General features: G+C 43.4%; 1 protein-coding gene across 6 annotated transcripts in view; it reads right to left on the bottom strand.

Annotated features, from left to right (window-relative positions):
• PHACTR1 (phosphatase and actin regulator 1) overlaps positions 1 to 15,696 on the bottom strand; it is a 356,496-nt gene that overhangs the window by 19,199 nt on the left and 321,601 nt on the right. For all 6 annotated transcript variants that reach the window (XM_068160783.1, XM_068160782.1, XM_068160786.1 and 3 more), the window contains one exon: positions 2,872 to 2,927. In XM_068160783.1, coding sequence (XP_068016884.1) covers positions 2,872 to 2,927 — 56 coding nt within the window. The remainder of the gene's footprint in view (positions 1 to 2,871; positions 2,928 to 15,696) is intronic.

Genomic DNA, 15,696 nt, shown 5'->3' with positions numbered 1-15,696 from the left:
TTATGTCAATCCTGTGATGCTACAAAACTGTTGCTTTATCTTGTGTGTTCAGAAGATGCTTTGTGTTCCTAGACCTGTGTGAGGGTGGGTGTGGATGTGATTTTCAGGCCTTATTTCTGTGCCAGTGTGAAATGTCCCCTGGTACAGTCTGAGACTCTCAGAGACGCCTAACCATTATTTTGGTGAGGAAATTAGGCCAGCCCAAATGTGCCAGGCTGACAACTGAACTATTTGTATCCATCTGTGAAGTGGCGTGGGGGTGGTTTGTGAGGTGGGACTGAGACATCCTTTCTCAGAAACTTGGCCAGCAAATATTAACTGCAAAAACTCATCTTTACTCTGCACACCAACCTTGCAGGTCTGGACTCCTCTCACCTACATGCTTTTGACTTAACTAAGTCAGTGATTTGGGTGTACTTCAGTGAAGGATTCTTCAATATCCCTGTTCTCTGGTTTTTTATTGTGATTGCTGTAATCTTACTGTTGCTACCAGCAAGTAGTAGAGCTTATGCAATGGATACTTTGCCACTGTAAGCCAATAAAGAGAATCATCTCCTAATTACAGCAGCAGTATGGAGCTAGGAAGCAATCACTTCCTGTATAAAGATTGGCCATCCAGCCCCATTTTGCCCTCAGAATGAGCAGCGGTATGGTTACACATGTAACATCAAGGTACCAGACGTGACATTCTCATCCAGGAGATTTCAGCTTTAACTGCAGAGAAAATTCTAATCAGTCTACTTGGGAGCTTGCTGGGGTTTGGGTTTTTTTTGTGTGTGTGCTCTGAATTAGGATTTTGCAAACTGCTTGACCTACTTATGCAGGGATTTCACTCTTTTCATTACAGCTTCCTATGTCTCCATCATATTTATTATAATGCTGCAATATCTTCATTAAAATTCTCCTTCTTACAAGTCTAGGGGAAGGACACAAAGTGGTGTACAAACCAGACTGTATTTACTTGTTGAAGGGTGGAACATTTTTATGCTTTCTTTTTTACACCACTTTGGGTTTTGTTCCTTTCCCACTGTGCTTGACCAGAAGTTAGGATGCTTTGGAAATACCACATTACTTTTCCCTGTAATTTCAAAATTGTTTGTCTGCCATGACACACGTTTGGGGGCAGATCAGTGCTTAGGAAGCAAGCTACAAAAATTCCCAAGTTCTGGATTTAGGATAATCTTTTCAAACACATCCATGTAATTTCAGAGCTTTTACTCAAAAAGGTCATGTGACTTGGGATAATTCCTTAGAAATGTAGAACATCTTCAGGTTGCTACGTGACTGCTGTGCTCAGCAATGTGACCTTTACACACCTCTGCAAGGCACCCAGTGTTGGAGATGCTGCCTCTCTGCTGCTGCCAGTCCAAACACTGATGCCAAAGCAGCTGCCTGAGACCCCCACCTCCCCCTAGCCACCTTCACTAGTGTCAGGGTGGTGTTTACTGGTCATGCACCAGTGCCAGGTTGAGCATGACATGTTTGTACACAAGTCCTAGGATGACAACATGAGCTGCCCAGAGAATTGGCCTCTGTCCCTTCTTGCCTGAGCCTGGCACCAGTCACGTTGCAGTATTCCCCACCTCCAACTGTTCTACCACCCCACTGTGAGACACCCACAGCTGTGTGTGCCATCTATTTCCACAGGTTCTGCCCCGACATCCTCCAGCAGCCGTTCATGGGAGTTAGGAGTCGGTGGCAAAAGCCCAGCTCTCAAAAGGGGGCTGGGCCCAAGCAAATGGCTTTTCTGACAGCTGCAGGCTCACCCACACTGCTTTGTTGTCCAGTCTTCTCTCCTCTTTGGACTGACAGCGGTGCCTCTTTCTTTGTCTGCCACGTGTAATAACATGAACAGATGAAAAAACTCTGCTAACATTGTCATCACTGTGCTAAGAATTTGATTTTGAAGTATTTAATCAATTCTGCTAATTTTCAGAGAACTTTTCTTCTGCTGTCACATTTTTGTGGTTCTGTACAATGCAGCTGTTTGAACAACAATGGAAGGTAAATCACGGACCTGACCTACCTAAGGAGACATCATGGATAAGGTACCATCTAGGAATACTTTTTTCTCTAGTAATTGTTTTACATTTCTCTGGAATGATGCATTTACTAACTTAGAAAGGAAAGAACTTGTTTCTTTTGTTTTCAGTCTCCAAAGTAACAACAGAATGATTTAGGAGGTTGATTTTTAATATATTCAAACCACTTCAGTGAGGAGAGAAACTGTCATTTTTCCCCTGTTCATTCAATAGGTTACAAGATCTGTGCTCAGTCCTGTTTCCCTTAAAGGTGGTGGCAATGTCTCTACTAACTTAACTCAGTTCTAAACATTAAATGGTATTTTGTCCCTTTAAGATACAATTTTGCATTTTGAGGATCTAGCAGCAAGTTTTGGACTGCTTTAAAGGAAGAGTTTTAGGGGAACATTTCAGGGAAGAATCCCAAGTCACACTGATTTATCTTTTTAATTGAATAAAGGCCCCACCTAGTCTAGATCATGGTGAGGACTTTTAGGAAAACTAATCAAGCCATGCCTTAGCATCTTTACTAACAACAGGATGCTTGTCTGTGTAAGAGTTGTGTGAAGGCTTTTCAGAACAACTGCCCCTCTGTTTGGAGTAGGACTTGGAAAAGAGAATTCCCCCCCCCCCGATTGTTCATTCTTGTGAATTTACTGACTTTAAAGACCTGTTTTCTGCAGTTCTGGCTGTTACTGCAGACTTGCATGCTTGCATTGGTGACGTGCTTCATCATTTTTAATGATGCACATACAGAATAGTGGACGCTTTACAGAACTCACCCAATGCACGTCTAAATTAACCCAAACTAGCTGGCTTCAGGTTAAATGGCAGCAGCATCAGGACTTACGTTTCAGTATGTTCCTCTGCTCCAATTCTTCAGCAGTTGGCCTCTGGCTCAGTCGTCTGCGAAAAAAGTCCAGGATCAGTTTTTGGACCATATCACATTCACCTCAGTTCTCTGTCTTGAAGAGTTATTTTGGGGTGTGAAAGGCAGAGCAGAAAGAACTGATACTGCTCCATTATGTACTTGGTACGGCTGGACCATGCGTGACACAGACCATGCTTTGCTTTCGCAGTTTCCTCTGTTTTCAACTCACGAAAGACAAAATATGTTATGTCATCTTAGGCATGACTCTCCCACCCCTACCCCAGGCAGAGCTGCTGAAAGCTAAGCTACACAGATGTCTCCACTTAATTTCCTTCCTCCCATGCCTGCTTCCTGACTCACGCAAGTATTTCTAGCTAGGACCCAGCTAACCCTCTCACTGCCCTCTCGCCAGCCTCCAGAATGTGCCCCAGTTGTTCAAACAGTGTTTGAATACACAGTCCACAGAAAAAACAAGGGATAGTTTGGCAGCACTGAGGGCAGAACAATAGCTGCTCTCCTCCTCCTCTTGTGAGTTTTATTAAACCTGTTGAAGAATCAGTGTGACCTGCTAGTCAATTTGTATGTAACGGGGTCATAAAAAATGCAATCTAATTACAAATGGGGACCCTGAGCATACAAAAATTCTGAATATTCAAAACACAAAGCAAGGGAGAGATGCACAAAGGGGTCTTTGGAAAACAAAGTAAACCAGGGAGATGACATCAGAAATCAGCACTGTTGGGCCTCCTCATACTCTCATCCGAGTCAATGGGAGTTTTGTCAATGATGCCAGTGACAGGACAGAGCCCCCTCTTCCTTCAGATGTGGGCATTCAGAGATGCTCCCAAGTTGGAGGCCCCAGCCTATACCAGTTGGATCATCAGTTTTCCTGTGAAGGACTGGATACTGATGGGGGGACATGATATGAACACTGGCTGCATGTTCTGCAATTGAATACTTCCCCCAGGCATAAGGCACAAAAGCTCATGGAAATGGGGCTGGCTATGCAAGGCTGGATGAGAGACATCTGACATCCTCAGAATGCAGGGGCTGAGCCACTATTCAGAGATCACAATCACACAAAATCACAGAAACAGGTTGGACCTGTGACCCTTGGGATCACCAAGTCCAACCAATAACCCTACTCTACAAGGTTCACCCCTAAACCATATGCCCAAGCACCATGTCCAAACAACCTTTAAACACATGCAGGGTTGGTGACTGCACCACCTCCCTGGGCAGCACATTCCACTGCCTGCCCGCTCTTTCTGTGAAAAATGTTTTCCTAATGTCCAGTCTAAACCTACCCAGTTGCACCTTGAGGCTGTTCCCTCTTGTTCTATCATTAATTACCTGTGAGAAGAGACCAGCACCAGCCTCTCCACAACATCCTTTCAGGTAGATGGACACACATGCCCAGCCTTCTCCACAGCCAGGAGGTCATGTGTGCACCAGTTCAATACCCCTGCACCCCACACTGCCCATAGAGCACAGGGCCCATGGGGTGGGTAGGAGCCCACCCCCTACACCAGCTGTATGAGGGCAGAAGCACTACAGGCACCTGATTTTACAGAGCCTGAAGATTTCCACCAGCTGAGGTGATACCAGCTGTATGTCCTTTGGGGCCACTTTACACCAAGAAAACTAAGCAGCAGGACATGGCCCTGTTCCAGTGGAAAATGTGGAGTCACTAGCTCTGATCTTTCTCACGGAAGACTGAACATTTATTATCTCATTGGAAAAGTGTTGGAAGGGGACAGAAACTCATCCTTAATTCAGAAGTAAAGAATGTCTGCAACTTGGCAGAGAGAAAGCACTATTCAGGTACTTGCTATTGCCATCTTTAAAATACAGTAGCTGTAAGACTATGAAGCAATTAAAACTACGTATTTTTAGCAGCATATGAGAATTAAAAAGTTGTCACTCATAGCTCCACCATGTGTGACTGCAGAAACTGAGTTAGTGTTTTTAATCCCATGCACCAGGATGCTTTCCAAGAGGATGCATGAGAGGGATGCTAAGGACAGACCCAGCCATACAGTGTGCAGCTGCATCTGTAGAAATAAACATTACACAACATGTAAAAGGAGAAATTAGTGTGAAGAGAATGATCCCAGAAAGGTCCTCCCCTTTCCAAGAAGACAGGGACCGAAGGGCTCAGCTAACAGTTGTAGCAAGAAAGGCTCCTACTGGAGCATTTCTAACAAAATAGCAGAAGTTGTATCTATCTACATAGTGATTTACAAAAAGGACTAAGTCTTCCATGTGTTTACTGGGTATCTGCCATGAAATAAATGCATTTAAACAAAGCTTTCACTTCCCTGTGTCATTGCTTCCAAACAAATGAATAGAAGCTTCCTTGAGGTATATACCCTGGCGTTACATGCCCTCTGTACTACCGTGCTGCTCAGAGACCTACAAACTATGGGATTCTTCCCCATGCAGTTTGGTAGGGTCCCCTGTGAAAGCCAGACAAGAATACCCATTGAGAGTTAAATTATTTTTTGGATCTCATAATCCACCTTTTTCAGGCTGCAGAGTGCTCCTGTGTAAATCATCACCACCATTTTTGAGCAATGCACTTAAATGGCTGAAAAAGCTGTGACGCTCCCGATAGATCCAGTCTGGAGATCTGAAGCTATCTGCTTCATGGGTTGTTGAACTCTTCTGGACTCTTACAAACTGAAGAATATTTAATAGGAAGATTTAGGCAGTAGGAAAAAATAAAGTACCCGTGCAGTGGAGCAAATTAATGACTAGTCCTTCCAGTGCAAGCAGTGAAGTATAGCTGGAAGGTGAAGAAGGTAATAAGTAGAAGCTATGGAGGTTCCTGGCCTCCGGTACCAGTGTCTGTTTTCATCTCCATGAACTGCTATTACACCCTCATTCCTATCATCCCCTTTGTCACACTGAGTCTGTTCCTGCTCCTCATTGTGAGTCCCTCCTAGATGAATTTATCAATCATAGAATCACCAAGGTTGGAAAAGAACTCAAACAAGCAAGCCCTTTCTTTCCAGGCTCTCAAACTTCTCTTTTCTTCATCTCTTCCTCTTTCATTTCATGTAATTTCTGCTGATCTTTAGACTTTACAAACAACTTCACCAGCTCCTCAGAACAGTGTCATTTTAGTTCTTTTTTCTTGCCTCTTAACATCTAGGTTTGCCAGATGTTGAACAGCTGTTAACATTACCATCTGAGTATCCTGATACTAGTAACAGATCCTGTAAATCAAGAAACTTTAGCAGCTATTCCTTTGTTACAATGGCTGCAAAGATACAGGTTTTTTCAAACCATGTTTCATACCATCTCCAGTGCACCATTCTCATCTTGGCACACACCAGGCATGATACCTCCCAGCTTCTTCCTTCCCTCCTGTGCTGGCCCAAATAAAAAAAAATATTAATGATGCCCACCTGTCTTGCAGAGGCTGATGATTTCAGTAGTTTGATAGCAGGATTGCTGCTGTGCCTTATTTCATTTAACACACAGGGCCTGCATGAGGCTGTCAAGAGGCCAGAGGTCAGGAAACAAGGGTCTCATTAGCAGCACAATCAGAATAAACAGGAGAAAATGGAGGTGAGGAAGGCAGCTGGTGCAACAGCAAGGAACGCATCTGCTTGTGAAACTGTAAGAACCGAATGGGGTGTGTGGTGCTTCTGTTGATCAGAAAGGTAAGTATGGCTGTTTAAAGAAGCTGTACAAATGCAGCTCATACCAAGGAACGGGCAAAACAGGCCTTAGACCCCAGCAACCTTTAATAGCACTTTCTGTATCTAAAAGTCTCCTGTGTGCACATGCTTGACCTTCGTTGTGCCATTCATGCAGCTTTGCACTAAGCTTCAGGCATTCAAGGGGAGAGGAAAGTTTGTTTTGTGCAATTTGTGCTTAGCAATGTTTATACTTCATGTGTTTTTGCAACAAATAGCGAAAACACTTGATAGCAGTTCCTCAAATACACTGACAAATGTTTGACTACAAGGAAAATCTTCCTAAGATTTATGATGACAGGAAGACATCCTTGCTAGGATTTCACTGAAAAAAAAGTAATATCCAAACAATATTGTCACTGAAAAATAAAAGTTTGCTCACATTTACAAAGATAAACCTGACAGCAAACCAATCTTCTGAATTAACTCCCTGCATGAACAAAACATACCACACTCCTTGTGCAAGGGCTGAGCATCTCCTTTTAAGGACAGTGTGGTGGGATTTTTTGTTTCTTTGCTGTTGTGGTTTTGTTATTATTTAGTTTCATTTTGGTTTTGTTCTTGGTTTTTATTTTATTTGAATTTGCCCTGTGCATGTCATGGTGGGTAGTAGAAGTTTGGAGGCAGGAGGGACAACCATGCAAAATCCATTACTGTAGACCTAAAATGCTGGCTGATGGGGGTGTAATCTCTTCAGGGAGCCAGAGGAAAGGCAGGCAACATTTGCACTGATGGATCACACTGTTTGGACCCTGCCTAGCAAAATGAGAACTCGCAATGGGAAGTTTCTGCTCTATGCAGAAATGTCCTGCAGGAACAATAAAAGGCAAAACTGGCTGTACATCTCCCAGAACAAAACACTTAAATGAAGAGCCCACATAAAGATGCTTACTCTGCTCTGCAGTGTGATCATACCCAGAGGGCTCTCGGGACAGTGGCCAACTAGTTGTGGGACTGAGGGTCAGGATTCTTGCAGCCCTTTTGTCTGGTAGTACCTTTGAAGCAAAGCAGCTCCTGGCTGCCTGGGCTGTCCGTGACTAGGAGTCATGGGTTCTCTCTCCTTCATCTCTTGTTTCGTTGGGGATGGCCTCTGAGAAAGAGCCAGTTAATGCCATCCAGATTGTTATTTTGTGACCAGGACAGTGCTGGATATGTTTTCTGGGTATCAGGAATTCATCTTCGCCTCTGCCCAGAGGACAAGAAAATTTAAGATCTTAGTATGGGGTAATCTGTAAGTATAATGACTGGATATAGTACAAAGCTTACTGGAAAATGATGCCACATATACTTCCCAGGCTTATTAACTCTGAGGGTTTGCAGATACAAGAGTCAAAACCCAGCCGGTCTCCAGTGCTTGACTGGTGACATCTGGTGTGCATGACCCAAGGGCAGGACCGATGGGCAAACAGATCACAGGTGGTCACAACAGGGCACACAGCAGTATGGTGAGATGTTCAGAACACCACCAAAACATCTCTGGGCCCAGTCACGCTCACACAGCTCTTATTAATGACTGAAGTCATCCTGATGTAAAATGACTTTTGAGCACAGTGGGGCATAACCTCTGGAGCAGCTCCTGAATTTACTCTGTAGATGCAAATCTTTTTTATTCAGTTGCAACTGGATTTTCACCAGCTGGGTTCTGAGAGGAGTAACTATGAGCTGGGCATGTGAGAAGCCAGCTGCTGCAAAGAGCTACTTGCCACATTGCTCTTTAGTTGGTATAAATGAGCACAACTGAAGCCAGCAGAACTGCACTGATTTACATCAGCTATATAATTTGACATGAGGAAAATTCAATGGGAGTAGAGAGTCTTACTGTTGCTTAATTTAGCTTGCCTTTCCCAATAATGATGCTGATAGCAAAGCAATATTGATGAAGTATAGGCTACCAGGGGCTCTTTGCACTCCTGTGCCGAGCACAGAAAAGTGGAAAAGAAAAACGGAAGAGAAGAAAATCTTGTATTTGCTTCTGCCCATTAACTATTAGCAGAGGGCACTATGCAATGAGCAAAATATATTGGTAACCCTGGAGGTTCACCTTCTCTGGAGAATCATCCCAGATACTGCCAGCTAGACTTTAGAGTCCAGAGAGAGCTATCTTCCTCCTAACAAGATTTATAAAATGGGATTACAGTTTTATCAATGAGTGAATAAATGGAAGGAGTATTAAATAGAAAATCCCTATACAAAGAAGCAAATGTGAGAGTTTTACACCATTAAAATTCCTTTACTAGACTCCATTAAGATGTTGGCTAATTTGCAGGATACATTATCTCTTCCTTTAAGCTCTCTTTCCTGTGTGACAAGTCTCCTGGTATCAGACATGATAATATGTCTTGTAACTCCTTTTCCTGAGAAATTAAGGCAATAAAGCTATAAGCAGTGCTTGCCATGAGTCAGTTACCATGTAATGACTGCTCTCCACCTCCCTTTTGATTTTAAGCATTCAGCCCTTGGGAGATGGTCATGTTTCTGCAGCTATAAAGAAGCTCATGGCAATGACTTCAGCAGGTAAAGCAGGCAGAGACACTGTTCATCCCTTTGCAAATCTTAGAATCATAGAAAGGTTCTGGTTGGAAGGGACCTTTGCAACTCATCTAGTCTCTGCAGTTAGCAGGGACATCTTCAACTAGATCAGGTTGCTCAGAGCCCTGTCCAACCTGACCTGGAATGTTTTGTGGGATGGGGCATCTACCACCTCTCTGAGCAACCTGTGCCAGTGCTTTGCTACTCTCATGGGGGAAGCAACAATGAGACACATTTTAAATGAGAGGTACTTAAACAGTTTTGGTAGGAAGGGTAGGAAGTAGTTGCTTTTGGTGAAAATGTAAGAACTCGTAACTATCAGTTGAAGACCAAGTACTTTCTGATAGAGCTAAAATGGCAAGGTACTCCTGCTGCCTCAGCATCTCAGTTTGCTTCCTGGACTGCACTGCCTGGTCCAGGAGAGCAACAATGGTCCCATGTCCTGAAAGAGAGCAGCAGTGCTTCTGCTCAGCAGTTTTCTTCATGCACCACATTAAATATACCACAAGAAATACACAGCAGTCTGGCACGTGAGCCAACTAAGTACCAGTTCCCAGAAAACATCTGCAGTCATATATCCAGCTGGGCTCTGCAGGAAAATCAGATTTTCAACTAAAATTATTCAGATTTTAATTTCAGCTCTAAGCAGTCTTTTACTACCCCTAACATTATGCTTGTCCCAGATTTGGGTTTGTATTGAGAAAGAGCTTTAATATAAACTTCAGTGCTCCGCCTAGTCTAGATTGTGGTGAGGACTTTTAGGAAAACTAATCAGCAAATTTTCTGCTTGCTCAAGCATCTGTGGACACTGAAAAATATAACCAAGCAGGCCCTTTGTTTGAAGTGCTAAACCTGACCGATTGGTTTTCTCCTTCTTTAGCCTGTGTGAATCCACTTTTGACTCACAGCTCAAATTATACAATCATTTCTGTTTCATCTGACTCAGCAATTTTTATTTACTCTGGGGAGACTCACAAGCTCCCCAAGAAAGCACAGGCTGCCCAGATTAGGTCTCCTGGGGAAAGAGAATCATACCCAAAATGTAGATTTTGAGTTCATTATGTCTGCATAAAGTAAAAGCCGGCATAATCTTGGTCCATGAAGTCTGTGTCTTGTGAAAGGGAATAAGGGAATGACTAGAGTGTCCTATGACTGAGTAGAAACAGTGTGAATAATGACATACTCAAGTCATCAATCCTTCATTAGACCACCATCTCACAGTGCAGACACCTGCATTTTCCCAAGTATTCCTTAATTTCTTATTCTTATGCCAGGTCCTGCACTTGGGTCACCACAACCCCATGCAGTGCTACAGGCTTGGGGAAGAGTGGCTTGAAAGCTGCCTGGTGGAAAAGGACCTGGGAGTGTTGATCAACAGCTGGCTGAACATCAGCCAGCAGTGCCTGGGTTCAGCTTTGGGCCCCTCACTACACAAAAGCCAATGAGTTACTGGACGGGGTCCAGAGAAGGGAAACAAAGCTGGTGAAGGGTCTAGAGAACATGTCTTGTGAGGAGTAGCTGAGGGGACTGGGGTTGTTTAGCCTGGAGAAATGGAGGCTGAAAGGAGACCTCACTTTTTACAACTAGCTGAAAGGAGATTGTATCAAGGTGGGTGTTGGTCTCTTCTCAGTAAGAAGTGATAGGATGGAAGGAAATGGCCTCAAGTTACACCAGAGGAGGTTTAGGTTATGTATTAGAAGAACCTTCCTCACTGAAGGAGGCTCCCCAGGATAGTTGTTGACTCCCCATTCCTGGAGGTATGAGAGAGGCAGAGACATGGTCCTAAGGGACATGGTTTAGCACCAAAGTTGGTAGAGTTGGATAATGGTTGGACTTGGTTTTAAAGTTTTTTTCCCACTTAATTGATTCTGTGACTTTTTCCCTACATATAAAGCCAAGTAGCATTAGATTCAGATTTCAGCCCCCTTTTCAACAACACTAACTGCAAAATGCCTACTGACACTGCAAGACGGCACAAGCTCACATCTGACACCCAAAGCTCTACAATGGGGCCTCCTCTGTGTCATTACTGTATTGTTTCACTAACATCAAGCCTTTTAGCCAAACCCTGGCTGCTCACACAGAATACATTCATCCAAGGTTCAATTATTTTTAAAAAAGGGCATAGTGGAATTCAGAGAGTTACACCACAGGAGCTTGGCAGCATTAACTCTCAAATCTTTTCCCTATTCCCAAGGACAAAATATTCAACAACTACTGCAGGAAACTGAAGAACAATCTTTTTTTAGAGGAGGGAGTTTACTATGTATCTAATTCAAGAATGGTTTTTTTGGAACAATAAAACTGGGATCTTTTTGCACACAGGAAATCCAGAGGGAGAAATGTACTAAAAGCTGGTTGAAACCCTGAAGCCTACCAGAAAAAACAGATGGGTGCTAGAACCCATTGTAATAAAGAAGAACAAAAATAATGTTCTAAAATGTTAGCAATTGTCCTTCTGTTGTCTGCACAGCATTGGGAGAACACATTTGCTTCTCCAAAAGTACTAGCACTGAACTTTAGCAAGCTAATGAGATCATAACGCACGGTTCAGGTTCACTCCATGAATGACTTGAATGAAATGACACCACAAAAGTCCAGCAGAGCTGAACAGATATGGTTGCTATCTATAGACAATACTGTGTCTGGTTGGTTTTGAAATCTCTCCAAGGTCAGTTTGTGTCTGCGAACAAACGCTCACAGCAATGAGCCTTTAGAGATGCATTTCTGAAGTTAAGCTCTGGATGCTAAACCTTCGAAAAACTATCTGCTTTACTCCTCATAGTAAGTTACTTTTTTCTCTGGTTAAATACAATATTCTTTTCCTCCAGAGCTACTCTCTGGAGGCTTCTCCTGCCATCTGCACAGTTTTGAGGTGTGACCACGTGTTTGGAAGACCTACAGGAGAACAGATCACCATTAATGTAGCTGCAAAGCAGTTCAAATTTTCGCTGCTGAACAGCCTTTTGGACTCTCCTACAGACATTCTGCCAAACTTCAGACCTAATGCAGGGGACCCAGATCCCTTCAGCTCTCTGCCAACCAACCAAGCCACTTGTGACTGGGGTAGTGACACTATCTCCTGGTGTTTTTAGCAACTTGGATTAAAGAAATTTGGAGTATCCCTCTAGTCTCCAGCACGTAACTGGTTCTTACCATAAACTGTATGCTCTTGAAAGCGGAACCATCTGCAAACAAGAGCCAAAACAGTGGAGATTCCTTCCCTTTTGGAAGCTTGCATGGTTGATCATGGTTTGATGTAAGAATGGTATTCCTGTGCATGTGTGGTGGCCTTGGGATGGATAGAGGAAGCAACACTTTAGGTGAGAAGGTCTGTGGGGCCAGAGAAGAAAGCATGAAGGGGGGGCTGAGTGATGACAACAGGAGTGCCAGCCCCCTTCCCCAAACATTCCATGACCCTCTAAAATGCCACTGATCTTTCCCTTTCTTCTAAGCTTCTTTTTCTGAAAAATCTGATGCCACAAATGTAAATTTTGCTTATGCTGTGAAGCAGCTGCTGGTTCTGAGGAAGGGCTAAACGCTAAAGCACATAAAGAAGGAACCATCTTCCCTAAATTAAGCTAACATGAATATCGGACCTCTTTGATGGACCCCTATGGATCACAGTGACTACACAGTGATTACATAGGGAGCATGGTGACTGTTACCTTCTAATGCCCAGGATATGTGTGTATCTCACACTTCTAGCACTGTCAGTATGCAATTTGTCTAATCAAAAGGCAACAGCACCCTATCTTCCAATTCACTTATCTACTAACATAACTGTACTCCTAAAATAACAACCTGGGGACATGTAAAACACTAAACCAACACAAACCAGTTTTGGTTTGCTGTCCAAATAATCTGTGACCATCACAGCAAATCTCAACCCAAACCACAAAAAGCTGTTGGTTTTAATAAAGGAAGCTTTGGGGAACTTTGTCAGGTTGCTGATGGCAAGACCAACACTTACACAGCTAGCTCTAAAAAGTCTCCTCTGATACTGCAGCAGCTACAGACCACTCAGAGAACAGAGGAACTGTGTATATCCCTGATTGTGTTAGTTTGTTATAGGCCATTTTTCCAGTGTCAGTGTGAAGAAAGGCAGACAGACAATCCTGCAGAAATCAAATGCATCTCCAAGCAGGCACTTTACATTGGTAATGTCAAAAACAGTGCAATTTATCCACTTTCTGAGAAATGAATGAAAAGCTAAAATGCTCAGTGACTGGGAACAGCCACTTTAGAGGATTTCCAGATAAACACTTTATAAACAGAAGCTGGCAGCGTTAGCAATTCAAACCCACCACAATCCACTTTCAAAGAGAAAAGATGCATGGGAAACAATATGGTGACTACACTTTGTCTTGCTATCGAAGTGGAAAATCCCTCAAAGTGAACAAACTTGAGAACTTTAAGAATGCTTAACTATCTTGTGTCAGAGGGACTTCAGAACCCAGACTGCATGAAAGGCAGGTGATAAATAACAGTGCCTTACTACAATGGGCTGTGGCCTAAAATGTCCACTTGAAAATTATAGGGCTGTGAGAAAAGTCTGTGTCAAACGGTAGAACTGCCAAAAACCTGAGTTCCAGCAGGTCAGAAGCTATCTGTGAGGTAAGGTCAAAGCTAGTGAGTAGTTTTCAGCTGACAAAACAAGTCACTACTTTTCTTTAAAAAGAAATTCACAAAGCCTTAAAAAGTGCATTGGACAAACTACCTATTCTGACCTGAAATGACAGGCCTCAGTTTGTAATAAAAAATTATATGCCCAAATTGCTATTGTTATTCAGATTTCCCTACCCCATTTGTTGATAATTTTGTTCCACCTGAGTACCAACTGCAAAAATAATCCCTTATTTGGCCAACTCCAGTAGAAACAACTCTTCTTGCAGTAACTGCTATGGCAATTACGAGCACAAATCTCCTGAAGCAGGCTACAGGGAGACCTCTCCCCAGCAGCTGCACTGCAGATGGCAGGGTCATTCCTAGCCATTATTGGTCACATCTGGATCTGTGATACCTGGTGATCAGACTGGGTCGTTGCATGTGTTTTACAGTGTTGATTCTTTTGTAGCTGTACCACTGTTTTCACCTTTCTAGAGTTTTCACATTCACCATCCTACCCAGAGATCCACCCAGCTTGTTCAAGAACACAACCTGTCTCCTTCCATCTGCTGTGTATTTAACACCGTCACTGCCAGAGCCTGTTTCTCTCTCTGTATTGGCAAAGTTTTGAAATACTTTTTGAAAATGATAGAATCATAGAACTGTTTTGATTGGAAGAGAGCTTTAAGATCATCAAGTCCAACTATTAACCCAGCACTGCCAAGTCACCACTAAACCATCTTTTTGCCTTCTAAATCCCTCCAGGGATGGGAACTCCAACACTACCCTCGACAACCTGTTCCAGGACTTTTCTAATGTCCAATCCAAACCTCCCCTGGTGCAACTTGAGGCAATTTCCTATTGTCTATTACTTATTATTTGGGAAAAGAGATCCACACCCACCTCACTTTGAATAAACCTTTATTAGAATAAACCAAACCAGGTTGGAAGAGACCTTCAAGATCATCGTGTCCAACCCATCAACCAATCCAACCCACCCAAACAGCTAACCCATGGCACCAAGCACCCCATCAAGTCTCCTTCTGAACACCTTCAATGACGGCGACTCCACCACCTCCCCGGGCAACCCATTCCATAGCGCAATCACTCTTTCTGTATAGAACTTCTTCCTAACATCCAACCTGAACCTCCCCTGGCGCAGCCTGAGACTGTGTCCTCTTGTTCTGGTACTGGCTGCCTGGGAGAAGAGACCATCATCAGCCTGTCTACAACCTCCCTTCAGGTAGTTGTAGAGAGTGATAAGGTCACCCCTGAGTCTCCTCTTCTCCAGGCTAAGCAGCCCCAGCTCCCTCAGCCTCTCCTCGTAGGGCTTGTGTTCCAAACCTCATTTGACCTCATTTCAGGTAATTGCAGAGAGCTCAGTCATAACCCCTCAGCCTCCTTTTTGCCAGGCTAAACAACGCCCATTCCCTCAGCTGCTCCTCACAAGACTTGTGCTCTAGACTCTTTACCACGTTTGTTGCCCTTCTCTGGACATGCTCTAGCACCTCAATGTCCTTCCTATAGTGAGGGGCCCAAACTGAATCCAGTATTTGAGGTACAGCCTCATCAGTGCTGGGTATGTGAGGACGACGACTTCCCTAGTCCTGCTGGGCACATTATTTCTGATACAAGCCAGGAATCATAGCATTTCATGGAGCATCAATGAAAACGTGCTGCACCAGAGATATAAAATATCAAGAATGTCCATCTAAAAAACCAGCATAAAGTAAAAAAAAATCCACAGGCTGAAAATTAACAACCTCCCCATGCCTTAGGAAACTGCACAGTTGTTTCTTATATTTACAAGATATTACACATGATTTGCTCCCTGTTATAACATCTTTAGTTTTAAATCTAGCAGCCTATAACCACGACAAGATACTTTTTACTCAACAGAACTCTTCTCCCAGCTGTATTTACTTCTCTTGAAGTTATTGAGATGCACATAGCTACCCTG

This window comes from Melanerpes formicivorus, unplaced genomic scaffold (assembly GCF_026170545.1).
Source record: "Melanerpes formicivorus ecotype bairdi unplaced genomic scaffold, bMelFor1.0.p_v2 SCAF_53, whole genome shotgun sequence".
Taxonomy (NCBI): domain Eukaryota; kingdom Metazoa; phylum Chordata; class Aves; order Piciformes; family Picidae; genus Melanerpes; species Melanerpes formicivorus.
This window is presented reverse-complemented; position numbering and strand designations above follow the sequence as displayed.